The following is a 27,865-nucleotide window of genomic DNA, read 5'->3' as shown; positions in this document are numbered from 1 at the left end:
CTCCAAACCAAATAAATTAAAAGAAAAAAAGGATTTTAAATATTTTTTTTCTAATTGTACAAACAATTAACTACGTTGAGCATAAATCTCTTTTTACATAATCTAAAATGATGGAACTTTTATTTATTTATTTGTAATTAGAAACTTAAAGAGTCAATTTTCACATTTTAATAAAATTAAAACACACTTGCCTTTTGAGATCTTTTTTTTTTTTGAGAATTTTTAATTTCAAATCATAATTTGTAGTTTTTATTCACGTTTTATAAATAATTACTGATTTTAATTCAAATTTTTAATTTGAGCCCCATTTAACCAAACCTCTACTTAATCATCAATCATTTCTTGTATGTACATTTCTTGTAACTATTTTGTGCAATCTAAAAGGACCTCAAAATTGAGATATTTTGGGTGAAAAAGTAGAATGCTTGTTGGAAAAGAAATAGTTTTTTAAAGGAAGACCAAAACAAAATTCGCTAGTAAGAAAATAAAGTAATTATAAAGTCATTTTCCTAAATGATCTTTCACCAACCACCACCGCCAAATTTTCTTTGATGCCTTTTTTTTCAACTTCACTTCACCTAATCTATCCAAATAGATAAGATAGTCTAATTAACCATGGTTTAGTAAAAGAAATATCACGCATCTATTAACCATGATTTTGAGTTCAAATTCTAAATATATGTAAAAATTATTGATAGAAAAGAAAACACTGTCGTTTTGAATGAATATTTTGTTGCATAACCGAACTAATTGAATTTTAAACAACAATAATCTATTTAGTGAAATCCCACAAGTAAGGTTTCGAAAAATAGAATATACGTAGATCTTACCATTACTATGTGGAGATAGAGGGACTGTTTTCGAAACACCCTCAACTCTAATGCAGCTATTCAAATATAAAGAGAAAAATATACCACGTCACAAAAAACAGTGTTAAGTCTACCAAAAAGGAACAATAATAATAATTAAAAAGTATAGCAATTGAAACACCATAAACAATAAATTTACTACGATAGATTATTGGAAACGATGATATAGTAGAGTTTGGAACTCAACTTTTTCTTGTGTAACGAAAAAATTGTACAATAATATTGAGTCACTTTAGTTTATAAAAAAATTTGTAGTGGGTCACCTTTAATTAAAGACAACATGATCCTTTTGCCGCACCGCAATTAGGAAATTAATGTGTACCATGCTTATTGTAGCTAATTCAATTTTATTGGGTCCATGTCTGTTAAATATTTTGTCATTTTTACTTTCAATTCAATCGACCATTTCATGGTGAAAAAAAAAAGTTACTCGATAAATTACACATTTGAAAACAATAACAATAGCATGCCACAAGTAAACATGCCTAGGTTTCTACATATAATAAGAAAGTTCTCACGAGAATAGTTCATATTTATTTATCTCTAAAACGTATTTCGTGAAAGCTCAACGTACACTTTTAAAATTGTATCTTTCTAACTAGAAGTTTGAGAAGTTTTTGAGACTCATTTTAGTTGTGCTCAAACATTGTTCATTATTTTCTTGAGGACAATTTTACTTAATTATGCCTATACTGATTGCCACGAATAGTTACATTTTTATTAATTGTTTTAAAGGCAATGTTTATTTTCCTAAAATATGTTACATTTGAGAGACAAAAAAAATTAATCATTGCATTCATCCATAAAATACAATGTTACAATTTGGTTCATGAACTATCTTTCAATTAATGTACACATTTTACACAAAAACAACAATAAAAACCTTCAGGCGTCATTGATCAATTGCTAAATGTAAGATAAATATAAACAAATCGTATACTTTTGAATGAATAGGTTAAAAAGACCTGAGCTATCATACTTTCGCGAGTTACGTATCTAAATCTCGTATGTTTCCATAATACCCTGAAGGTTTGAACAATAACTTCTTGTATATTAAAAGCCCCATCGTCACATAACTACATGTGCGTCAAGTACACACCCATTTTACCTAAAAACAATGCCAACTAAATGATGAGGGGGCTTTAATATTGAGAGAATTATTGTTCGAGGGTTAAAATATAGAAATCTCTCCCGTCTCCACCCTTAATCAAAAGCTTAAAATTCAAGATCTGAAAATGAAAAATGCAAGGGGCTAATAATTTCGAGAAAAATATACGAACTATATCATCTATTTTTTTTATTCGGTATCCAATATTCATATTGAAGTCTGACTAATTCAGATTCACACCACGTAAAATCTCATTAAAAAGAAGCGGCTCTCTCCTAATGATTCTTTTACACTCAAAACTCAAACCGAAAACATATGATTAAAAGAGAAACAACTCATTTATCGCACCACATTCTTTATCCCATATATATACAACGAGATGACTAATCTTATAAAATATTTCGATCTGAAATAACTTTTTCTATCCCATCCTCGCTACCAACCAACCAACCAAAATAAATTTAAAAACATCACCCTAATGAAAAATTAAACTAAGCATTTCCAATTTTGAAAAGAAAATATATTCATCCAATCAAAATTTTAGATATTTTTTATTAATCCAATTTGTAGGTCTACCAAACCTCAATTTAATCCAATCAATTTTTCAGATCTGAAACAAATCTTGACCGTCCATTTCCATCAAAGAAGCCTATTTATACCACTCACCTCCGTCCTTTATTCCTTGCAACACTCTTCTTCTTCCCTTAAAACCCAAAGGAAGAAAAGAAAATCGCCTCTTTCTCTGAATTTCATCTCAAATTCACCCATTTTCTCTCAGTTTTTCTCTTATACTCGCCTTACCCATGGCTCTACTTGTTGAGAAGACCACCTCTGGCCGCGAGTACAAGGTGAAGGACATGTCCCAGGCTGACTTCGGCAGGCTCGAAATCGAGCTTGCCGAAGTCGAAATGCCTGGTCTCATGGCTTCCCGTACTGAATTTGGCCCTTCACAGCCCTTCAAAAGGTGCAAAAGATCACTGGATCTCTGCATATGACTATCCAAAACTGCTGTCCTTATTGAAACCCTAACTGCTTTGGGTGCTGAAGTTAGATGGTGTTCTTGCAACATCTTCTCAACTCAGGATCATGCTGCAGCAGCCATTGCACGTGACAGTGCTGCTGTTTTTGCCTGGAAAGGTGAGACTTTGCAGGAGTACTGGTGGTGTACTGAGAGGGCACTTGATTGGGGTCCAGGTGGTGGTCCTGATCTGATTGTTGATGATGGTGGTGATGCTACACTCTTGATTCATGAGGGTGTTAAGGCAGAGGAGGAGTTTGCTAAGAATGGGGCAATCCCAGATCCTACTTCTACTGATAACGTTGAGTTTCAACTTGTGCTTACTATTATTAAGGAGAGTTTAAAGACTGATCCTTTAAGGTACACTAAGATGAAGGAGAGACTTGTTGGTGTTTCTGAGGAAACTACCACTGGTGTTAAGAGGCTTTACCAAATGCAGGCTAATGGAACTTTACTATTCCCTGCTATTAATGTTAATGACTCTGTTACCAAGAGCAAGGTATGTGTGTTTTGCTTTCTGTGATTTTGTTACTTGTGTTTCAGATCTGTGTAGATTTGTTGTGTGAATTACTGTTTGAAATACAGATCTTATAGGAATAGTTGATGATTTTGGATCTAATACAGAGGAATTATACTTGGAACTTAATGATGGGCTGATCTGTATTAGTATTAAGTATAGTATCAGTAATTAGTTGAAATTACATAAGTGAATCTCATTTCTTTTGGTAAGTGGATAAATGAATGTTTTTATCTACTTGCTTCATTACTCATGTGGTTGGTTTGATTGATGGAAGGGATTATTTGCCTTAGTGAACTTTAGTAGCTTAAAGTTCACCAATTGGAAGATTGTAACTTGAATTAGTGAGATGTTTATGTACTAATAGGAACATATTTCATTAGAGCTTTCTTGTTTAAGCTTATAGTAGATGGTTTCTTAAATGTGTGATATTTGGTACAATTTTCCACTACTAATATGCCGATGAATTGCAGTTGTGATTAGGTTAGATATGTCTACTTATATGTCCTATAATTGGCTAATGGAAGTCTGGTTCATTTCGCGAAAAGACTTGATAGCAAGTAAAGATCTTTACCTTAATTGTTGGGGATGCTTGTTGTAGCAGTTCTTGTTTAGATAAGATAATGTTGGCTTGTGGACTGATAGTTGTATTGATTTTTGTTGGTGTTCCAGTTTGACAACTTGTATGGATGCCGCCATTCACTTCCCGATGGTCTCATGAGGGCGACTGATGTTATGATTGCTGGAAAGGTTGCCCTTGTTGCTGGTTATGGAGATGTCGGCAAGGGATGTGCTGCTGCCATGAAACAAGCAGGTGCCCGTGTTATTGTGACTGAGATTGACCCAATCTGTGCTCTCCAGGCTACCATGGAAGGCCTCCAGGTTCTTCCTCTTGAGGATGTTGTTTCTGAGGTTGATATCTTTGTGACCACAACCGGTAACAAGGACATCATCATGGTTGACCACATGAGGAAGATGAAGAACAATGCCATTGTCTGCAACATTGGTCACTTTGACAATGAAATCGACATGCATGGTCTTGAGACCTTCCCTGGTGTGAAGAGGATCACAATCAAGCCTCAAACCGACAGATGGGTTTTCCCAGACAGCAAGAGTGGCATCATTGTCTTGGCCGAAGGTCGTCTCATGAACTTGGGATGTGCCACAGGACACCCCAGTTTTGTGATGTCCTGCTCTTTCACTAACCAAGTCATTGCCCAACTCGAGTTGTGGAATGAGAAGAAAAGTGGCAAATACGAGAAGAAGGTGTATGTTTTGCCAAAGCACCTCGACGAGAAGGTTGCTGCCCTTCATCTTGGAAAGCTTGGAGCCAAGCTTACCAAACTTACCAAGGATCAAGCCGACTACATCAGCGTACCAGTTGAGGGTCCTTACAAGCCTGCTCACTACAGGTACTGAGGGAAGACAATTTGACAGAGGAACAATATTGTCGCGGCATGATTATTTTGCTTTGAATACTTTGAGTTTGTTTAGGATAATAGTGTTTTGATTATTGTTGGGGATATATTTGGGAGGAAGTTGGCATGTTTTGCTGAAAAAAATGGTCTCATTTGAAAGAAGACCAAAATGTTTTAATAATATTTGAGTTATGGTTGGTGGTGTGCTAAGTTACCTCCATTTGCCTTTTGGTTATGATTTTTGTTTCTTGAATTCAAAGCAAACTAGTGACCACCCTATCTTAGGGAAGAGTCCCATATCAACATACGAGTAATGTTGGGTATACAAGTAAAGCCGACCTTGTAGTGACGCACTTTAAACCAACACGGGCCTAAGGCTAAGAGCGAACAATATTACTAGTGGGACTGGAATCTCAAAGTCTCTATTTTGGTGGAAAGGAAATCCCATGGCTACCAACCACCACCAAATTTTCTTTGTTGTCGTTTTAAGCCTAACTTTCACCTGCCAAAATCCAAAGAGATAAGAAAGCAACCATTCAAATTGTCTAATATCCTAACATCAAGTTCAATGTGATAGAGTGCATAAAAATAGTACTATTGAATATGATGTATTAGTTGTATTATTAATGTTGATATTAGTTTGGTTTGGTGCATTAAGAGCAATTTATCTTTTACCATGCTTATTCATCTATTAATTATTCTTGTATTACTAATATCATGATTTGCTATGCGGCTGCCGAAAGTCCTATCAAACAAAAAATGAACACACTATATAAAAATATCTTTTAATTTGACCTCAGTTATATCTATGCCTCCAATTTTCAATATACACAAATAGACATTTAAATTTGTTTTAAGTTAAACAAATATACACGTAATTCAGGTGTATAATTTAACAACAAAAATAATTTGAGGAGACAAATGTGTCCCCACTTCTTTAACTTCATCCTTGCTTCACATTTGAACGTGTCACATTATAATTTGAGATTTACTTTCATTGAAAGGACATTCCAGAGAAATCAGGGAAGCATATTCAAAATTTCTAATTACTTCATTAAGGATATTAAATATCAAAATTTTTGTGTAATTATATAGCTTTAAAATGTCATATAGAAAATTAAAATTTTAAAATTACCAAAAATACAAATTAAAAAGATCTAAATAGGTTATTTAAATTGAAATGAACCAAATTTATCTTTTCTAAAGATTATCATATGGGCACATGAAGATTAATCATGACAGATACTTTAAGTAAAAAATTTCCCAATCATGATTCCACTTCATGAATCACATGCTTAGTGTATAATAAAATAATAAAAGAAGCACTAATCATGAAATGAGACCACAATAATTAGGTGTTAAACAACAATTTTCGAAAAATAAAAATTGCAATGAGCCATACTATATACATACAAGGTTATTCATTTATCTTTTTTAGATCCGCCTATAATATCTGAAAACCCTCTAAATCGATCAACTCAAATTCACATTAAAATATGCCGACTAACATATTCCCTATCAAACGATAGTTCTTTATTAACATAACTTGATTTCAAAACCTCTAAATAAGGATAAAATGATCTCCGTCATTTTATATAGATACATTGTTATTTCACTCAAAAGGTTTAAAAAAAATTCCCATGTGTTACATGTTGATTAGAATGATTAAAAAGTAACGATTAGCATTTTGGGCTAGTAGAATTAGGACACGTTGTTATACTTTTCTTAATTAGACCAATTTGTTGGATTCCACAATTTTTTTTGTAGTACTATATAAACCAATTATGTTGATCTTTGGCATTTCACAATTCCAACACTTTTCAGCAACCTTAAATCCTTAATTCAGGTAATATGATTTTTTAATCATATATAGACATATTTTTTGTTTACATTTTGTTTGTATTCATTATCTTCCTTGTATTCTATCTTTGCATTTCCTTGGATCTTATAAGCTTACTTGCTTTTTTTTTCTTGATGTATGGTCACGGACAATTCTCACTTCATGATCCTGGTTTAGTTATGATAAAATTAGGTCCGATTATTACTAGGAACAAAAGTTTTTTCCATCACGAATCAATCAGAAATTGCGTTATAAAGTATGATTCTTTTTAAATCCATTTTGGACCGAACTAGCTCACTAGGAAAACACATGATTGAAAATAGATTCTTACAGAAATACTGAGAAACTTACTAATATATTCCATGTGAAAATACTACTATTTTTTCTTGATTAAGTCAAAATATCTGTGTGGAAATAGCCACTGAACATTTTTCAGTGAAAAATTTCAATGGAAAAATAGTGATTTTTAGTATTGAATATAATGTTTATTTTACTTGTCATGGATGGTAGCCTTCTCCATTTTTGATTTGCCCAATGTTGGACTCCCATATTATGTTATCCACACGATATATCTAATATATCGACTTCAGAGCGTATGATCGTGTTAATTAGAATATGTTTGTCTTATATGATCTTGAGCAATCCTCGTTTCATGGCAGATATTAATTTTTCCCTTGTTATTGTAAAGCTGCAGAACTTCACTAGGCAAGTTAATTAGTTCAGATGAAAATGTTGAAGAAAAATAGTTCACTTGTTCTTATGACCTGTTTGGTTGTTTTGCTAATTTGTGTGAAATCAAGTCATGAACATTCTCATATAAGGAGAAATTTACTGAGCAACCAAACAGATAGTTATTATGCAGTAATATTTGATGCTGGAAGCAGTGGAAGTAGAGTTCATGTTTTTCGTTTTAGCCAAAATTTGGATTTACTTCCTATTGGTGAATATGGTCTTGAAGTTTTTGATAAGGTATGTACGTTATACTCCGATCTCAAATATTAGTCGTTTTGATAAATTAAATTAACGTATTTCAAATTATTCCGATGTTTTAGAAAAAATAGCGTAGGATTAAATACACAACGAAATATGGATTATATTTAGTTTTTTTTTTTGTTTCTTATGCAGTGTTCGGTATTCCTCCTTCTGAGTGATTAATTTAGATTTGTGTCGGAAAATGCAGGTTAAACCAGGGTTGAGTTCATATGAAAATGATCCAAAGGCAGCTGCCAAATCATTAGAGCCCCTTCTAATAAAAGCTGAAAGTGTTGTTCCAATAAACTTGCACACTGATACACCTGTGGAACTTGGGGTTAGTATCGTAATTTTTACACTTTCAGTATAATTTAATCGATTGTTACAAGCGATTTGGATTTGTTGTACTTAAGCCGAGGATTTTTCGGAAATAGTCTCTCTACCCCTCCGAGGTAGTGATAACATATGCATACATTCTATCCTCCCTAGACCTCATCACTTGTGGGATTTCACTGAATATGGTGTTGTTGTTATAATAAGCGATTTAATTGAGTGATCATCTGAGAAATTAACTCTGAAAATACTTGGTTAATTTTGTTAAAGAACAACAATATATTCACAATGAATAAATACACATTGAGGAAAATAAGAATGAATAACTTTAATTAAAATAGAAATAATTAACTTAAAATATAAAATATTTACTAAATGGCCTTAATAATACTAATTATTTTATTCTTATCTTACCAAATTGTTATCTTAATGGTTAATAATACAGGCAACTGCAGGCTTAAGAATGTTAAAAGGCAATACTGCAGAAAGAATTATGCAATCGGTACGATTCTAACCACTTTTTTTTTTTTAGCTATAATCGTAATTATAAATGACACTAACTTAATTAACTGTTTAGTAATTACTTGTGTTATTATGTTAATTAATATTTTTCAAAGGTGAGAAATATGCTGAAGAATGAAAGCATATTTGAATACAAGGATGGATGGGTTTCTATCCTTAGTGGAGCTCAAGAAGGTTCTTATTTTTGGGTAAGTATTTTCTCCGTTGAGCTCGGAATATGAAGTTGTTTTTTGTTCAGAATATTTTTACTTTTAAAGTAAAAAAATTATGCGAATTTAGATTAATCAAACTATAAAATAGGACTAAACACCTTGTGAAAAAACACAAAAAAGAAGTCCTTTTTCCCCCTTTTGATTAAAAAATTGACTTTATCGATAAAAATATTAATAATTCACTTCCTTGTTTTTGTTGTGTTGATGAACTTTGCGATCATTTTATCTAAATGCAACGGATGTTAGTGAGATTCGATCTCAATACCTTTACGTCTCATCTAAAACCTTAAATTTTTAAAGACAATACACTTTTATTTACTTTTTTAATCATATAATTCTTAAAATGTTTTCTTGCTTTTTTCAATAATTATTTTATTACAGGTTGGGTTGAACTATTTATTAAGAACTTTGGGTAAAAGCTACCAAAATACAGTAGCTACTATAGATCTTGGAGGTGGATCAGTACAAATGGCTTTTGCTTTATCAAAGGAAAATTCAGAAAAAGCTCCAATAAATTTAGATGGAGAAAAATATGTGTTACAAAAATCCCTCATGGGAGCTAATTATTACCTTTATGTTCATAGGTAAAATTACTTTTAAATGTCGTAGAATCCCTTTGACTTCTTCGTATATTTACTTCTTTATATATTGAATCTAAGATTCTGACTCCGTTACTATATGTAAAATTAACTCTTTTTTATGCAGTTATCTGAACTATGGTCTACTAGCATCACGAGCTGAAATTCTTAAAGTTTCAAGAAACTCTACTAGTCCATGCATTTTGAAGGGCACTTATGGTACATAACTATTTAAATATAGCAGTGTTTGAATAGGCACAAAGTTTTAAGATTTATTTTGTTTGAAATTTATTGTTTAAAACAAATCATAAATACAACAACATACCAAGTGAAATCTTATAAGTGTACGTAGACCTTAATTTTCGGGGGAAAATATAGATATTTATATAAATTCAAATTATTTCATTACAAATTTAACCATAATATATACTATTTTATTTGAAGGTTACTACACATATGGGGGAGTAGCATATAAAGCTTCACCTTCACCAAATGGTTCAAGTATGAGAAAATGCAAGGCAATTGTGTGGAGGACACTTAAGTTAAATGCACCATGTAAATACCATACTTGTACCTTTAATGGTGTGTGGAATGGTGGAGGTCTTGATGCTATCAAGAATATATATATTTCATCATTTTTCTTTGATATGGCTTCTGAGGTAATATATATATATAATTATTCTTCAATTCTTAATTCACAACGTAACATAAATGTCAGCAGAGATCAAGATAAAGAACACGTTTATGTGTTAAGTCATTATATGATTGAGTAGATTTTAACATGAATTATTATATTACAGGTTAATATTGTTGATCCAAAAGCATCATCTGGCAAAGCTAAGCCAATACAATACCTAAATGCAGCCAAGATTGCTTGCAAGCTAAAAGCTGAAGAAGTAAAATATGTGTTTCCTAATGTGGATAGTAAAGATCTCCCATATCTTTGCATGGATATGATATACCAATTCTCTTTACTTGTGGATGGATTTGGTAAGTTTTGGTATAACGATGTCATTTGTCTAAATATTTTTAGCTACTATAAAAAACATATAACATGACATAAAAATCAATTCTGAAATAAACTTGACCGTTATGATGAAATGCTATTATAGAGAATGCCAGTTATAGAGAGTATGTAACAATAAAGTCACTCAACGTTACTACCTAATTGTTATAATAATAAATTTAGCTTGATATATGGGTAGGCTTTATCGTTATAGCAGGTAAAGTTTACTAACTTTGTTGTTATACTTCGTATCATTTTATGTGATCAGATGTGTATAATGTATTAAAATACCCTTTGATTCTTGTGGTATAAAAAAATATGTCACATGGAATGTAAAATTTAAGAGTTAAAATATCGTAGAAAGTAACATTCTCTTATATACAAACTAAAGAAAATTAAGACACATATAAATTAAATGAGAGGGAGTAGTTGGTACGATTACTTTAATCAAACAAAAAAGTAGTGTTGTTATTCTATTGTTATAGTGAATAAAATTCAGTTGCTTAACGTAACAAAAAATAGTTTTTATGACTTTATAATTACGATAAATATAGTTTAATGACTATACGTGAAATTAATTCATATTTTGTTGGAATATTAACAAATAAGTAGAGTTTTAATCAATTTATTTTTTTGGATTATTTTTCAGGTTTGAATCCTCATAGAGAGATTACATTGGTGCATGATATTAATTACAAAAATAATCGTGTGGAAGCAGCATGGCCATTGGGTTGTGCAATTGACGTAGTCTCATCATCATCTTCAAGGACTCACATTTCATCTTCTTAATTAAATATTATTTCTAATCTAATTAATTAATTAGTGCTTTGTAAGGCCTTGTGTTTCTCTTGTTTAATTTACACCTTATTCGGATGACTGATGCATATTCTTTTATAATATATCGTATTATATTATATTACTTTGATAAAATAATTATTTGATATATATTAAGATTTTTTTTTTTATGTTTGAGGTTTATAATTCAAAAAAACGATAATATTGAGATGAAGTTAGAGTTGAGGTGTTCAAACACATTAAAGTCGATATGCTTAAATCATCACTCCCTTATTTTGATCAAGAATATATATGTTGCACTAGCATATGTGGAGACTTTAATCTCTCTTAATGATCTGTATTATATTACAACTAAGTTTAATTTATTTATTTTCGTATTTCATTAATTCGAGTTTTTGCTATGTATTCTTTCTTTTTTATTTGATTTCCATGTGTTCATTATTAGAACAAGTTCACTCTAAAAGTTAAATTGTTTGATTAGGTTTATTTAGCGGTGATTTAGATAAGGGGTCCAATCCGATTCAATTCATATAGGTTTGAGTTGGTTATTGACCCATCCATTTTAATCCATTAAAAATTGGGTTGATATTTTTAATTTTTAATTTTATTTTATATGTTATATATAATTATAATAAAGGGAAATATTTTTTATTAGATATTAAAAGCTTATAAAATAACAATAAAACTATTAAAACTTAATAAAAATTGGTCAGGTTGGGTTATGACTCCTTACCAACCCGTTTTGACTCATCCCACTTTGGTCCAAACAAATTTTGATTGGCTTGAGTCTTGATCCGTTTATTATCTTGATTTATTTTGACCCGTCTAAATTTAACTCAACTCCTTCGGTTGCCACCCCTAATTTACCGGCAATTTGAGAGCGGTGATTAATAAAGGCATAGTGGAACATGGTGACATATATTTCTTGTATTTTTTTTTTAAAAGAAGAGGAAAAGTCAGAAGTTGGTAAAATTTTAAAGTCACAAGTTGCAATACTATATTTGTTCTGCAATAAATTAATCACAAAGATATAGAAACGGTCCAATTCAAGATGCAACTTGTATTAAAAAGAAAAAGAATTGAATGTTTTCATTTAATTTCCATCAACTTTCCTCCACAATAAGATTACCGAGAAAATGATCAAAATGATCCTTGATGTATTTGGGGTTGCTTTATTTTGGTCCTCAATATATTCTAGGTGATTGAAATAGACTTCATGTATGACAAAATGTGTTCAATTTAGTCTTTTACCCTAAACTTAACATTTTACCCCCAAAAACTGTTAAATATAACGGTGGTCATGTATAACAAAATGTGTTCAATTTAGTCTTTTACCCTAAACTTAACATTTTACCCCCAAAAACTGTTAAATATAACGGTGGTCATGTATAACAAAATGTGTTCAATTTAGTCTTTTACCCTAAACTTAACATTTTACCCCCAAAAACTGTTAAATATAATGGTGGGCCCACCGTTATATTTTAACAGTTTTGGGGGTAAAATGTTAAGTTTAGGGTAAACCTAGGCACACATTGCCTAGCGGAATTGTTTAACAAAAAAAAAACTACTATTAGAATTGACCTTTGGTGGGTAGAGAAATTTAGAATGTGAAACCATTCAATTAAAAAGAAAAAGAATTGAATGTTTTCATTTAATTTCCATCAACTTTCCTCCACAATAAGATTGCCTATCAAGAGTCCCACAAGTATAATTTCCTAGAAGGATGAAATGTACTGTTATTAATTATTGGAATGCAAAAAGAAGAAGCATGTGGTTTTACTGTGCATGTCACACTGAATGAAAATATATGTAAAGCACTTTTAGTCAAGTGAAATCACAGGCATACCTCCAAACCAGCTAAAAAAATATGATATTACTTATATAGATTTAATTAAATACATAATTTACCTAACCAGTTATCAAACACGATAAGAGTATTATTTATATAAATTTAATATGCGGATAATTTACCTCCAAATCAATGGCTTAGTGACTCGTTAAAGTGAATATTGACCAATTATTCCAAACCAAATGAGAGAAGACTCTTGATCAATTATTTCAATCCACTTATCAATAATGTGAAAGAGATTTAAAGAAGAATGACTTTGAAATGCAAAAAAGAAATTAAAGCAGATAGTTATACCGACAATTAATAGTCCATAGTGAATTATTGGAGGTATGAAACTTTTTTCTTAAAAATATATTTAAAGATAAAAATTTTAAATTTTTTTTAAATATTTTTAAACTGTACAAATAAAAATGATTATTGTTTTTACTAGTGTGAACAAGTAAAAATCTACGAAGAGAGTGAAAGTAAATAGTATATCTATTAATATCATAACAAATAAAAATGAACGAGACATTTCTATGAAATATATTGGAAACTTCCCTTCCATTTCTGTCATGCTTCTTTGGGGCTTGTAAATGACTTGACCCATTATTAATTTTCCAGGAACAAATAATTACCTGTGGGTATATGTAGAAGCTGCTTCACTCATCTTTCTTTCATTATATTAAAATAAAAAATTATCTAAAAATCCCTTAAATTTATTGTCATCAAATATGCATACACAGTTTGTTGTAGGAGAATCATCTTCTTCTTCCAACTTGTATTATGATGTATTTCTTAGTTTCAGAGGTGAAGATACTCGCAAAACCTTCACCGGTCATCTTTACACCCAATTGTGTCAAGTCGGAGTTAATACCTTCATAGATGATGAGGAATTAAGAAAGGGAGACGCCATTTCAACCGAACTTGAGAAAGCAATTGAACAATCAAGGGTTGCCATTGTTGTTTTCTCCATAAATTATGCTTCCTCTAGTTGGTGTCTTGATGAACTCGTTAAAATTCTCGATTGCAGAGAGAGGTTAAATCAGGTAGTTTTGCCTATTTTTTATGATGTTGATCCTTCTCAAGTGCGAAAGCAAAAAGGGTCCTTTGGCAAAGCTTTGGCAGAACACAAGGAACCATTGGTTGGAGCTGAAAGAATGGAAAAGTGGAAAGCAGCACTCACTGAAGCTGCGAGTTTATCTGGATGGGATCTGCAAAACATGGCTGATGGGTAAGACTTCTTAATTCAACTATAGAATTTTGAATTTAAGCGTTTGTCTAAGCATATAAGCTGGTTAATTTTGGAACATTGCAAAGTCTTTCTATATTTCTTAAATTACATATCAAATCAAACTACATCCGCAGAGCAGTATTAATGGACAAATTTCCATTCTCTATCCTCGAGTTCTGTGTTATATGTTAGCTATTGATTTCCATTCTATCCAGGGAGAACTAGTTTTAACTTCTGATATTGCTAAAAAAACTGTAGGCATGAATCAAAATTTATCGGAAGTATTATAAAACAAGTTCTGCAAGAGGTCAACCAGACACCTCTAGATGTTGCTCATTACCCAATTGGATTAGATTCTTCTATCCAACATATAGAGTTGTTACTGCAAAGTGGATGTGAGCATGAAGTTCGTATGGTTGGTATATGTGGCGTTGGTGGAATTGGAAAAACAACTCTGGCGAAAGCTATATACAATCGATTATTTCGACAGTTTGGTGGTTGTTGTTGCTTTCTATCAGACATTAGATCACAAGCTGAAGAATCGGGTCTAATCAAGCTACAAGAGAAACTACTTTGTCAAATTCTCAAAACTAAGGAATTCAAAGTTGATAGTGTTGCTGAAGGTGTCAATCTAATCAAAGCAAGACTTGGGTCAAAGAAGGTTCTAATTGTTCTTGATGACGTGGATCATAGAAGCCAATTAGAATCCTTGACAAGAGAAAGAAGTTGGTTTGGCTCGGGTAGTGTAATAATTATTACAACCCGAGATGAGCATTTGCTACATGGGCTTACAACAAGTGAGATACACCGGGCCAAACTTTTAAATGAAAATGAATCTCAACAACTTTTTTCTTGTCATTCTTTTAACAGTCTTTCTCCACCACAAGAATATGTTGAACTGGCACAAGACATAATAAAATATTCAGGTGGGCTACCATTAGCTCTTGTGACATTGGGGTCACATCTGCAAGGGAGATCCGTTGAAGAATGGAGAAATGAGTTCAAGAAACTAAAAGCAATTCCTCATTATGATATTCAAAAGATTCTCCAGATAAGCTTTGATGGACTTGATGATAATACTCAAAGTGTTTTCCTTGATATCGCGTGTGCCTTCCATGGATTTTTTGAGGATGAAGTTACTAGTACATTAAATGCGTGTGGTTTTTATTCTGAAAGTGCTATTTCAACCTTAGTCCAAAGGAACTTGCTCCAAAGGGATTGGCATAATTTAGCGATGCATGATCTTGTGCGGGATATGGGAAGAGAAATCGTTCGCAGGGAATCACCTCGAGACTCTGGAAAACGGAGTAGATTGTTCAACCCTCAAGAAGTCTGTGACGTTCTACAAGGAAATAAAGTCAGTAAATTTCATAATCTTTATCTTGGTTAATACTTTTTTTTGTCTTTTTATTTTACTTAATTTGATATAATTTGCTTATAATTTATGTGTCACCACAAGAATTCAATTCATTTGTGCTTAGTTCGTTCTGGCTTGTAAATTATCTCTAGTTGTTTTTACCACTCTGTACTTGAAATAAACATTTACTAAAGTCTAAACACTCAAACTATCAAAGACAAAATTATCAAATAAAATTTACTTATTCAGTAATTATATAAATCGGTTTGCTGAAAGATATTTCTTGTTAAATATCCTTTAGTTGGATATATTGTGTAGATTTATTTTTATTGGTAGATAATTTGTTCTCTTTGTTTGACCTTCAATTTGTATAAAGCATTTCTCTCTCTTAATTTCTCTTAGTTAACATGGTCTTATAGTACTTTTGTTTTTACTTAACTACAGGGTTCTGAAAATGTAGAAGTACTGATGGTAGAACGACATGCATTAAAGGGTGTGAAGCTGAGCACCAAAGCATTTCAGAAAATGATAAATCTTAGGGTGCTTAAAATCGACGACTTACATATTAGTGGAGATTTTGAGCTATTGTCCAAGGAGCTCAGATGGTTGTCTTGGGAAGGATGTCCTTTAAAATGTATACCATCAAATTTTCCATCTGACCAACTTGTATTTCTGAATATGAAAGGGAGCAATATCCAAGAACTTGGTTTGAATTTGCAGGTTCGTTACTCAATTCTGCAATTTCATGTGTACTGTTATATCGCAACTAAGAGAAAGAAAATCTTAGTTGACACTATATTTTGTTTATTTTAGTATTGTAGAAATTTGAAGAAGCTGGATCTCTCTGATTGCAAGCACCTCAGAAATACTCCAAACTTCAGCGGTTTACGAAGTCTCGAGACTTTGTGGCTTGAGAATTGCTCAAGTCTAAAGGAGATCCATCCATCAATAGGAAATTTGGACAGACTAACTGCTCTTCATTTGTATGGTTGCAAAAAGATTACGGATCTTCCAAGTAGCACATGCCAGCTAAAATCCCTTGAAGACTTGGACATTACTTACTGCTCATCTTTACAAACACTGCCAGCTGACATTGGAGATATGCAAAGCCTAAGACATCTCTATGCACAAGATACTGATATAAAACAATTGCCCGGATCTGTTAAAATGCTAAGAAATCTTACAGATTTGCAAGTGGGAGGTCAAAATTTAAAGGCCAAAAGGAGAGTTTATCAAAGAAGATCCCACCATATAGAATCCTTGCCAATTTCTATTTCTCGTTTAATCCTTCGATATTGTGATTTCTCCGAGGCTGATATTCCTAGGGATATTGGGACTTTATCCAACTTACATGATTTAGATTTGAGCGGCAACAGTTTCCTCTATCTACCCTTTGATTTCTCCAAGTTACCATGGTTGAAGTCCTTGCGTTTGAATGATTGTATGAATCTTCAAACACTCCCGTCAATATCAAATTTAGAGTACCTTTATATTCTTGAACTTAGGAATTGCCAAAAGTTGGTCAAGATTACAGGGTTGGACAACCTCCCTTCAATACAAGAGATCGACACTCTTAATTGTACTTCTCTGCAGAATCCATTCAATGATGGCTTCTTTAGTGCCCATGCTCTATCAATTTCATCTAGAAAATATGCAATGTTTCAGGTAAGTCCCTTTATTTTTGTGTGTCTCGTATCACATTATTAATTAATGTTCTAATTGTGTCTTAATTTGTCTGATGAAGCTGCGGTTACACATTTATCTCCAAAGCAATGAGATTCCAGATTGGTGCAGCAATCAAGTAACAGCTCCATCTATCTGTTTCACTATTCCCTCCGTATTTAAGAAAAAGTCGTTAGGAATGATTCTCTGGTTTGTTTGCGACTCTAAGATTTTATCCCAGTTTGGACACTTCCTTGTTTCCGTATCCAATAAAAAGCCTTTAGTTTTTTACTGGACTAGGTATATTACTACACCCGAATCACACGGAGAAGTATCATGCGTATATTACATATCTTGCTTAACTAGTCATTATTCTGGCCTGATGATCAAAGGCGGGGAAAAGATAACAGTCGAGGAGGGCCCTGACAAAGGTAGAGTAAAGAAGATAGGGGTACATCTGTTATACTTAGACAAACATGGTAATGTTACATCTTCCCCACCAATCCTTGAAGAAAATCATTCGCATTCTCAGATAATGAACAGAGAGAGTCTCAGTGGAAATGAACTCAAAAAGAGTGTCAAACAGAGGATATCAGCTCAATCCTTGAAGAACATCATCACTCGCTTCAAATCTTAGTTGAATCAAAAATAACTTGCTCCAGTTTCTTATCAACATGCAATATTCAAAATGCTCATCCAACTACAATCTGATTTTTTTAAAAAGTATTTTTCATCCGACAGATGCTAAATACTCATTGCAAGTTGTCATCCAATGAAAATTTTGCTAGTGTGTACATTTTATATCTTACTCAAATGATGGACCTTTTTATGGCCTGAAGATTGAAGGCGGGGAAAAGATAACAGTCAAGGAGGGCGCTGACGAAGGTATAGTTTTTGCAGGCAGTTGTGGATCATTCTTATACTGATCTCTACCCAAAAAGACTTTCATCAAACTACTCCTCTTTGATAAAAGATCAAAGTTTCTGTGTTCGGTAGCAAGGAAAATATGTTCCATGAAAACGTTTTTTTGGAAAATGTTTATTCTAAAAGTATTTGTATATATAACACTAAGTGGAAATGTACTTTTCTGCAGAATCCATTCAATGAATGCATCTTTAGTGCCACTGCTCTATCAATTCCATCTGGAAAATATCCAATACATGAGGGTAGTCCCCTCTCTCTCTCTCTCGTATCACATTAACAATTAATGATCTAATTGTATTTTAATTTGTCTGATGAAGCAGATTTTATGAATTTGTGTCGAATGCAATGAGATTCCAGATGGGTGCAGCAATAAAGTAACAGCTCCATATATCTGTTTCACTATGCCCACAATACATAATAATAAGTTGTTAAGAATGGTTCTCTAGTCTGTTGGCGACTTTGAGGCTTTATCCTATTTTGGGAACTTCCTTGTTACTGTTGCCCATAAAAAGCCTTTAGTTATGGAGTGGTTTGGGTGTAGGAAAATACCCGAATTACACGAAGAAATAGCATGTGTATTTGATGTATCTTGCTTACGTAGACCTTTCGATGGCCTGATGCTCAAAGGTGGGGAAGAGATAACAGTCGAGGAGGGCCCTTACAAAGGTGTAGTAAAAAAGATAGGTATCCATCTGTTATACTTAGACCAACACGGTAATGTTACATCTTTCCCCATTTCCAGAAAAACTTCAGCAGGGCATAAAAGAGCAAAGTTCTGAGTCAAGCTTGGGAATGAGTGATGACTGAATCTGTGGTTTCGAGATTGCTCAAGTCTGAGACTTCTATTTCGAGATTTTCTTTTCTAAGAAGAGCATGCCACTTACAATCCTTGTCATCGACTTCTATTTCGTGTTTGTCTGAGACTGATTTTCCTAAGTTTATTGGGAGTTTATATACTGCATAGAAGTTTTAGATTTGAGCAGTAACAATTTTCACTGAGGTTCTTGCTTTTGAATGACAATGAGAGTCTTCAAACACTTCCATCAGTTGCTTCTGTATAAAATTTTGTTTTCCATTGTATACTGCTAGTTTTTTGAGCTGCACTAAAACTTAGTAAAAAGAGATGAATCTGTATAGTGAATATACTTCTTATAAATGTTTGTGGTGATTTATGGTCATTATTTGCAAATTTCATATACTCATCAGTTCCTATTTACTTGTCAAATATTTTCTAATTTGATTTCCCTTTTTAGTTCGTCATTTTTTTTACAAATGAAGGAAGAACAATTATTTTCTTCCTATTATACGCTTAATTTATTAACATTGAATTAATGTCTTTGAAAAATGTAGTAAGTAAATATGTTTAAGATTCTATCAATTAATAGGGTAAAATAGTAAACTTACTATACCAATCATTGTTTTCTTTAACAGGTGTGTCAAGTCAAAATTTAACAAGTAAAAAGGGACGAAAAGAGTATATATACTTTGTGAATTGAGATTTATGTCAATGCTTTGACTGGTTCTTGAGATGTTAAATAATTCCAAATAATATTAATTTGATTTTCATGACCAAACACCTACTTAGCTTGTTGATCTCAATTACGTAAAATCTCTATAAAAGATAACCAAAGAATGTCTCGAAGTCAACTACTGGTCAGACTATTCAAAAAGAACTTATATTATAAGAAAATATTCAAAAAGGAGAAAAAAAAAGTGAAGGAGAAGAAAGAGGAGGTAAATAGCGTGTATATTTATGATACGTTAAGTAAGCAATATATTTGTTTATGTAATAAGTTAATTGCAAAGAATCAATTACGAATTTGGTTGAAAATAGAATTAAGTACTCTCTTCCTCTCATATTAGTTGATCATTATATTAAAAATAATTATCTAATATAAATATTTTCTATATTATCCTTGCAATTAATTCTTTTTAAAAGTGTTCATATTTGTTTATAAAATTCCAAAATATTTTTTAAAAGGGTGAATTAATAAAATTATCTTCATATTTATGATTTTTTAAGCACCATACAAAATGAAAAGTGATCAAATAATGGGACAGAGGAAGTATTAGATTACTCACTCTGTGGTATCATAATATTATCATTTTATTTATTGCTAATGAATATGTGTCATCATACTGGACAAATTAAAATGAACGAACGTCCCAATAGCAAATTAAATTTCTTACTTGGGATCAACAAGGATTGTGGTGCAGTAGAAAGTACTCATTTATCCTTAATCAGACTCTTGGGTTCAAGTTTCCCTTGGTATAAAGTCCCCTTTTTTAGGGAGCGTTTTACCTCCAATGTGGAACTTTTCAGTGCAAATCAAAATTTAATCGGGTTCCAATGTGGTACGAACAACAAGTGGAAAATCAAATCAAATAAAAAAATAATAATTTTTTTTCTTATTTTTGAAGAATCTGACACAGATAGAGCAACATTTTCAAAGAATCTGAGTAAAATACCAAACTATGATAATCTTAATAAAGGCATAGTGGAACATCATGACATATTTGTTGTATTTTATTTTTAAGGGAAAAGGCTCAAATATGCCATTGAACTTTCAGAAAAGGCTCATTTATGCCATCCGTTAAAAGTTTGGCTCATCTATGCCATTACCGTTTAAGAAAAGGCTCATTCATGCCATTATTTTTTAACGGTGGTTTTGCAGAACCATTTTTTTAAATGTTTGTTTAGAATTTTGATTTTTTATTATAAAAAAAATAATGACGTGGCCGAATTATAATTGGCCACGTGTAAAAAATGATTTTGCAAAACCACCGTTAAAATATTTGTTCATAATTTTGTTTTTTTGTTATAAAAAAATAATGACGTGGCTGAATTATAATTGGTCACGTGTAAAAAATAGTTTTGCAAAACCACCGTTAAAATGCTTGTTCAGAATTTTGATTTTTTATTATAAAAAAATAATGACATGGCCAAATTATAATTGGCCACGTGTAAAAAATGGTTTTGCAAAACCACCGTTAAAAAATAATGGCATGAATGAGCTTTTTCTTAAACGGTAATGGCATAGATGAGCCAAACTTTTAACGAATGGCATAAATGAGCCTTTTCTGAAAGTTCGATGGCATATTTGAGCCTTTTCCCTATTTTTAATAAAGATGAAGAGGAAAAGTCAGAGGTTGTGAAATTTGTTGCAATACTATATTTGTTCTGCAATAAATTAATCACAAAGATATAGAAACGGTCCAATTCAATAAATTATTCACTTTGTGTGTAATCGTAATATTGTTATTTTATTTATTGTTAATGAACGTATATCGTTATAAATGAACCGAGGGTGAGAGTAAACAAATTAAATTTCTTAGGACTTGGGAGGTATCTTGCAAAATAGTTGATCTAATACTATACAGTGAACTTTCTTGGTTTCATCCATGAATACTCAAGGAGAATCATCATCTTCTTCTTCCCACTTGTCTTATGATGTATTTCTCAGTTTTAGAGGCGAAAGATACTCGCAAAACCTTCACCGGTCATCTTTACACCCAATTGTGTCAAGTCGGAGTTCATACCTTCATAGATGATGAGGAATTAAGAAAGGGAGACGTCATTTCAACCGAACTTGAGAAAGCAATTGAACAATCAAGGGTTGCCATTGTTGTTTTCTCCAAAAATTATGCTTCGTCTAGTTGGTGTCTTGATGAACTTGTTAAAATTCTCGATTGCAAAGAGAGGTTAAAGCAGGTAGTTTTGCCTATTTTCTATGATGTTGATCCTTCTCAAGTGCGAAAGCAAACTGGGTCCTTTGGCGAAGCTTTGGCAAAACACAAGGAACGATCAATTGGAGCTGAAAGAATGGAAAAGTGGAAAGCAGCACTCACTGAAGCTGCAAATTTATCTGGATGGGATTTGCGAAATATTGCTGATGGGTAAAACTTCTTAATTTAATGGGAAAATGCATAAGTATCCCCAAATTTATGCCTGAAATTTCAGAGACACACTTATACTATACTAAGATCCTATTATCCGAACTTATTTTATAAATAATTTTCTACCCCTTTTCGGTCTATGTGACACTATTCTTGAAAGAATTGTCAACATGCGCTGGCCCTGAAGATAGTGTCACGTAGGCTGAAAAGGAGTAGAAAATTATTTATAAAATAAGTACGGGGTAATAAGACCTTAATATAGTATAAGTGTGTCTCTGAAATTTCGGGCATAGGTTGAGGGATACTTATGTATTTTCCCTAATTTAATTATAGAATTTTGAATTTAAGAATTTGCTTAAGCTTATAAGTTGGTTAGTTTTGAAACATTGCAAAGTCTTTCAATATTTCTTAAAACTCAGTGCCCAATCAAACTAAGGGAGTAGTAATAATCGATAATCCAAGTATCAATTAACAGCAATTAGCCTGTTAAATGTAGTTAGAATTTACTAATAGCATAGAAATATCAATATATAAAAATAAATTCCGTTCTCTAACCTCGAGTCCCTGTTATCTGTTGGCTATTGATTTTGTTTTGTTCATCAAATATCCAAGTATTGTTTTGCTTTTTTTACTTTTAACTTTTGTTGTTGCCATAAAATTGTAGGCATGAATCAAAATTTATTGGAAGTATTATAAAACAAGTTCTGCAAGAGGTCAACCAGACACCTCTAGATGTTGCTCATTACCCAATTGGATTAGATTCTTCTATCGAACATATAGAGTTGTTACTGCAAAGTGGATGTGAGCATGAAGTTCACATGATTGGTATATGTGGCGTTGGTGGAATTGGAAAAACAACTCTGGCAAAAGCTATCTACAATAAAATATTTCAACAGTTTGATGGTAGTTGCTTCCTTTCAGACGTTAGATCAAAAACTGAAGAAATGGGTCTAGTCAAACTTCAAAAGAAACTACTTAATCAAATCCTCAAAACTAAGGAATTTGAAGTTGATAGTGTTGCTGAAGGTGTTAATCTCATCAAAGCAAGACTTGGGTTTCAGAAGGTTCTAATTGTTCTTGATGACGTGGATCATAAAAGCCGATTAGAATCCTTAACAAGAGAAAGAAGTTGGTTTGGCTTTGGTAGTGTAATAATTATTACAACCCGAGACGAGCATTTGTTGTATGGGCTTACAACAAGTGAGATATACCAGGCCAAACTTTTAAATGACAACGAAGCTCAGCAACTTTTTTCTCGTCATGCTTTCAACAGTTTTTCTCCACCACAAGAATATGATGAGCTGGCACAAGACATAATAAAATATTCAGGTGGGTTACCATTAGCTCTTGTGACATTAGGGTCACATTTGCAAGGGAGATCCATAGAAGAATGGAGACACGAGTTCAAAAAACTAAGAGCAATTCCTCATTGTGATACTCAAAAGATTCTCCAAATAAGCTTTGATGGACTTGATGACAATACTCAGAGTGTTTTCCTTGATATCACATGCGCCTTCCATGGATGTTATGAGGATGAAGTGACCAAAACATTAAATGCGTGTGGTTTTTATTCTGAAAGTGCAATTTCGACCTTAATCCAAAGGAACTTACTCCAAAGGGATTGCTGTTATTTGGTGATGCATGATCTAGTGCGGGATATGGGAAGAGAAATCGTTCGCTTGGAATCACCTCGAGACTCTGGAAAACGGAGTAGATTGTTCAACCCTCAAGAAGTCCGTGATGTTCTACAAGGAAATAAAGTTAGTAAATTTGGATTATCTTTATTTGATATACATTTGCTTATAATTTATGTTGTCACCACATAAACTTATTTCATTTGTGCTCAATACTTCTCTGGCTAGTAAATTATCTCTAGTTGTTTGCGAACCACTCTGTACTTGAAATGAGTCAAAGACAAAATTATCAAATAAAATTCAGTTATTCAATAATTATAGAAATTGATTTGTTGAAAGATATTTCTTATTAAATATTTGGATATAATGTGTAAATTTATTTTCTTGGTAGATAATTTTTATTCTCTTTGATTGACCTTTAATTTGTATAAAACATTTCTCTCTCTTAATTTCTTATACTTAACATGGTCTTATGGTACTTAACATGGTCTTACAGGGTTCCAAAAATGTAGAAGTATTGGTGGTAGAACGACGGGCATTAAAGGGTGTGAAGCTGAGCACCAAAGCATTTCAGAAAATGATAAAACTTAGGGTGCTTAAAATTGATGACTTACATATTAGTGGAGATTTTGAGCTATTGTCCAAGGAGCTCAGATGGTTGTCTTGGAAAGGATGTCCTTTAAAATGTATACCATTAAATTTTCCAGCTGAAAAACTTGTAGTTCTGAATATGGAAGGGAGCGATGTCCAAGACTTTGGTTTGAATTTGCAGGTTCATTACTCAATTCTGCAATTTCACGTGTACTGTTATATCGCAAGTATGAGAAGGAAAATGTTTAATTGAAATTATATTTTGTTTACATTTTAGTGTTGTAGAAGTTTGAAGGAGCTGAATCTCACTGATTGCAAGCGCCTCAGAAGTACTCCAAACTTCAGGGGTTCACGAAGTCTCAAGATTTTGTCCCTTGAGAATTGCTCAAGTCTAAAGGAGATCCATCCATCAATAGGAAATTTGGAAAGACTAATTGATCTTCAATTGAGTGGTTGCAAAAAGATTACGGATCTTCCGAGCGGCATATGCCAGCTAAAATCCCTTGAATACTTGTGCATTAATGACTGCTTATCTTTACAAACACTGCCAGTTGACATTGGAGATATGCAAAACCTAGTAATTCCTCATGCATGGGATACAGGTATAAAACAATTGCCTGTATCTGTTGAGATGCTAAGAAATCTTGAACATTTGCAAGTGGGAAGTAGAAATTTAGTGGCCAAAAGGAGTTTTTCTCGAAGAAGAAGAGTCCGCCGCATAGAATTCTTGCCAATTTTTATTTTTCATTTATGCCTTCCATATTTTGGTTTCTCAGAGGATGATATTCCTAGAGATATTGGAAGATTATCCAACTTACGTTATTTAGATTTGAGGGGCAACAATTTCCTCTATCTACCCTTTGATTTTTCCAAGTTACCATTGTTGATTTCCTTGTGTTTGAATGATTGTAAGAATCTTCAAACACTCCCATCACTATCAAATTTAGAGTACCTTGAAATTCTTGGACTTGAGAATTGCCAAAATCTGGTGAGGATTACAGGGTTGGACTACCTCCCGTCAATAAAGATGATCGACGTGATTAATTGTACTTCCCTGCAGAATCAATTCAATGAAGGCTTCTTTAGTGCCCATGCTCTATCAACTCCGTCTATAAAATATCCAGATATTAAGGTTTAGTCCCTCTTCCTCTCTCTCTCATATCACATTATTAATGATCTAATTTTGTCTTAATTAATATGTCTGATGAAGCTGCAGTTAGAAATTTATGTCGAAAGCAATGAGATTCCAGAATGGTGCAGCAATAAAGTAACAGCTCCATCTATTTGTTTGACTATGCCCACAGTACAGAATAATGAGTATAACTTCTTAGGAATGGTTCTCTGGTTTGTTTCCCACTTTTGCAATGTAACCACCCGTCTTCAAAAGTTTGATGTTACTATTGGCCAGCCTTCAGCTTTTTTCTTGACTTGGGTACCTGACAGTCAGGGAGAAGTATCATGTGTACATTACTTATCTTTCTCAAATGGTAGACCTTTTAATGGCCTGAACATCATCAAAGGCGGGGAACAGATAAGAGTAGAGGATCACAGTGATGGAGGCATAATAAAGAAGATAGGAGTACGTCTGTTATATTTAGATCAACATGGTAATGTTACTTCTTTCCCGGCAGTTGTGGATCATTCTTATACTCCCAACCCACAAAGATAGATGTTTGATTTGGGTTGATATAAATTGTTAAGCTGACAAAAAGTTGACAAGCAAACTACATACTGTAATAAATAGAATTCTTACAAGTGCTTCGACATTATTGCTGCTTTGATGTATTTGTACAAGATTTTATGTGAACATTCCCTGGCCAATTGAAACAAACACTGTTAGCAACATCTAATACTATATCAATCATGAAATTTTCAGTGAAACGTTGCCACTATAACGAGGTTTGACTGTACTTGCATAATGTTAAACCATCATCGTACAAGACATGCCACCCTTACCTACAAGGTGGAGCATTTTCATCAGACATGCTCAAATGCAACAAATCCATACGGATATGATGATCAAAATTGAATGACCGCGAAAGAAATTAAACGAATAGAAGCTAGAATGTCAATTGACTCACTAATAATCCCCTCAAGTACCCGAGGTTGCATATTAATTCCTCCCAAGATAAAACGGATTAACCATTAACGAAGTAGCAGTACCTCAAACTTCGATAATTTCAACGAACTCAAAATGACAGCAACGAATCATACACAGACACGATCAATTGATTTTGTTTTTTTAAGAAATGTATGCAAAAGAAGGGAAGAATTCGATGCAGAAAAATGGGAGGAAACTTCTCTATTTATAGCCAACAAAGGGTAAAGGCACAACCCTTTGGAAAGAAGACAACCTTTCAGAGAGGTCACAACACTTTCAAAAAGGCATAACCTTTCAAATGGTCATAACCCTTTAGAAAGGACACAACATTTCATAAAGGTCACAATCCTTCGGCATAGTCACAACTCTTCAGGAGAGTCACAGCCCTTCATTTCCTGTTCACACATTTAAAACCCAACAATCCCCCACATGAATAGGGAATGGCTATTGTTAAAACATATGCATGAAAAATTGTGTGATTTGTAATTAAGGATTGATTGCCTCTGGATAAGTGGGTTTCCCTTTGAACTTTCCATAGTGAACATATATCGGATATACTCGGTCAATCGGTAGATTTGATATCTTTGAACCGTCGAGCTTTGGTGTATACCTAGACAACATAAGTCACACAATCAACCCTTGAACTGTTTTTGGTTCTCATTGTTTTATTCTTTTCGGCCATGAACACGTCTCAGTTTATAAGTGCGTAGAGAACTGGCCTTACCAGATTCTCCTTGAAGCGGCTTACACTTCACACTTACATAGGTGATTTCTAAAATGTGTTATCCCATAGATACACCATTTGATATACGCTGTATCAAACTTAGAAATCATTAAAAAGTCCTAATGCATTTATCCTTGTTACTGAACATTGTCTTATCATGAGAATGGACCATAAAAAATATTTTGACAATGTTGAACCGTCATCAATGACTTTGTTTGATCTCCTTGAACCTAGATCTTGGGATCTCCAGTCTTCTAGGTAGAGTTACCGCCACAATGACTTGTTCTCGGCCATAGTCCCATTCCCTTTGATAATCTATCAACTCCCTCTCTAGTTAGGCCTTTTATAAGTGGTCCGACACATTATCCTTTGACTTTACATAGTCAATTATGATAATTCCACTAGAGAGTAGTTCTCTAACGATATTATGTCTACGTCATATATGATGAGACTTCCCGTTATACATCATGCTCCATGCCCTACCTATTGAGAATTAACTCTCACAGTGTATGCATACCGGAGCTAAAAGGTTTGGGCCAAAAATCTTTTAAGAAATTTTGGAGTCATTCAACTTCTTCACCCGCCTTATCTAGAGTGATAAACTCAGATTTCATAGTAGAGTCATATAATATATGATCATGATTACGTTGGCATCATCTCATCCCATTGACGAATGACTCCTAAATGAATTTTGATCAATTATTTCAATCCACTTTCCCATAATG

The 27,865-nt window shown here is 32.9% G+C and overlaps 3 protein-coding genes and 2 pseudogenes across 6 annotated transcripts in view; all 5 read left to right on the top strand.

The window, feature by feature from the left end:
* LOC102601997 (adenosylhomocysteinase) overlaps positions 1-5,140 on the top strand; it is an 8,703-nt gene extending 3,563 nt beyond the window's left edge. The window contains exon 3 of the mRNA XM_015315065.1: positions 4,925-5,140. Coding sequence (XP_015170551.1) covers positions 4,925-4,931 — 7 coding nt within the window. The 3' untranslated portion in view covers positions 4,932-5,140. The remainder of the gene's footprint in view (positions 1-4,924) is intronic.
* Positions 2,659-5,150, top strand: LOC102601664 (adenosylhomocysteinase-like; annotated as a pseudogene). The gene is made up of 2 exons (XR_368381.2): positions 2,659-3,494; positions 4,185-5,150. The product of XR_368381.2 is annotated as an adenosylhomocysteinase-like (transcript).
* Positions 5,151-6,732: 1,582 nt separating this feature from the next.
* LOC102601329 (apyrase-like) lies at positions 6,733-11,269 on the top strand. Its single transcript, XM_006360862.2, has 10 exons — positions 6,733-6,776; positions 7,459-7,739; positions 7,951-8,079; positions 8,521-8,577; positions 8,693-8,785; positions 9,191-9,393; positions 9,515-9,606; positions 9,832-10,046; positions 10,188-10,377; positions 11,043-11,269. Exons 2-10 carry the CDS (start codon positions 7,494-7,496, stop codon positions 11,180-11,182), a joined length of 1,365 nt encoding a protein of 454 aa, XP_006360924.1. The 5' UTR covers positions 6,733-6,776; positions 7,459-7,493; the 3' UTR covers positions 11,183-11,269.
* A 2,347-nt stretch (positions 11,270-13,616) lies between these two features.
* Positions 13,617-19,361, top strand: LOC102600749 (TMV resistance protein N-like). 3 transcript variants are annotated; one of them, XR_001475221.1, is made up of 7 exons: positions 13,617-14,250; positions 14,509-15,607; positions 16,052-16,327; positions 16,421-17,272; positions 17,352-18,154; positions 18,363-18,435; positions 18,514-19,361. XR_001475221.1 is itself a non-coding variant. In XM_006360860.2 (5 exons), exons 1-5 carry the CDS (start codon positions 13,751-13,753, stop codon positions 17,904-17,906), a joined length of 3,282 nt encoding a protein of 1,093 aa, XP_006360922.1. In that variant the 5' UTR covers positions 13,617-13,750; the 3' UTR covers positions 17,907-18,161. The 3 variants fall into 3 exon arrangements, 1 of the variants encoding a protein (XP_006360922.1); XR_001475220.1 differs by having other exon boundaries at positions 18,363-19,361; XM_006360860.2 differs by lacking the exons at positions 18,363-18,435; positions 18,514-19,361 and having other exon boundaries at positions 17,352-18,161.
* A 2,154-nt stretch (positions 19,362-21,515) lies between these two features.
* Positions 21,516-25,945, top strand: LOC102587341 (TMV resistance protein N-like; annotated as a pseudogene).
* Positions 25,946-27,865: the final 1,920 nt, after the last annotated feature.

The sequence above is a fragment of the Solanum tuberosum genome, unplaced genomic scaffold, assembly GCF_000226075.1.
Source record: "Solanum tuberosum cultivar DM 1-3 516 R44 unplaced genomic scaffold, SolTub_3.0 scf00339, whole genome shotgun sequence".
Classification (NCBI taxonomy): Eukaryota; Viridiplantae; Streptophyta; class Magnoliopsida; order Solanales; family Solanaceae; genus Solanum; species Solanum tuberosum.
This window is presented reverse-complemented; position numbering and strand designations above follow the sequence as displayed.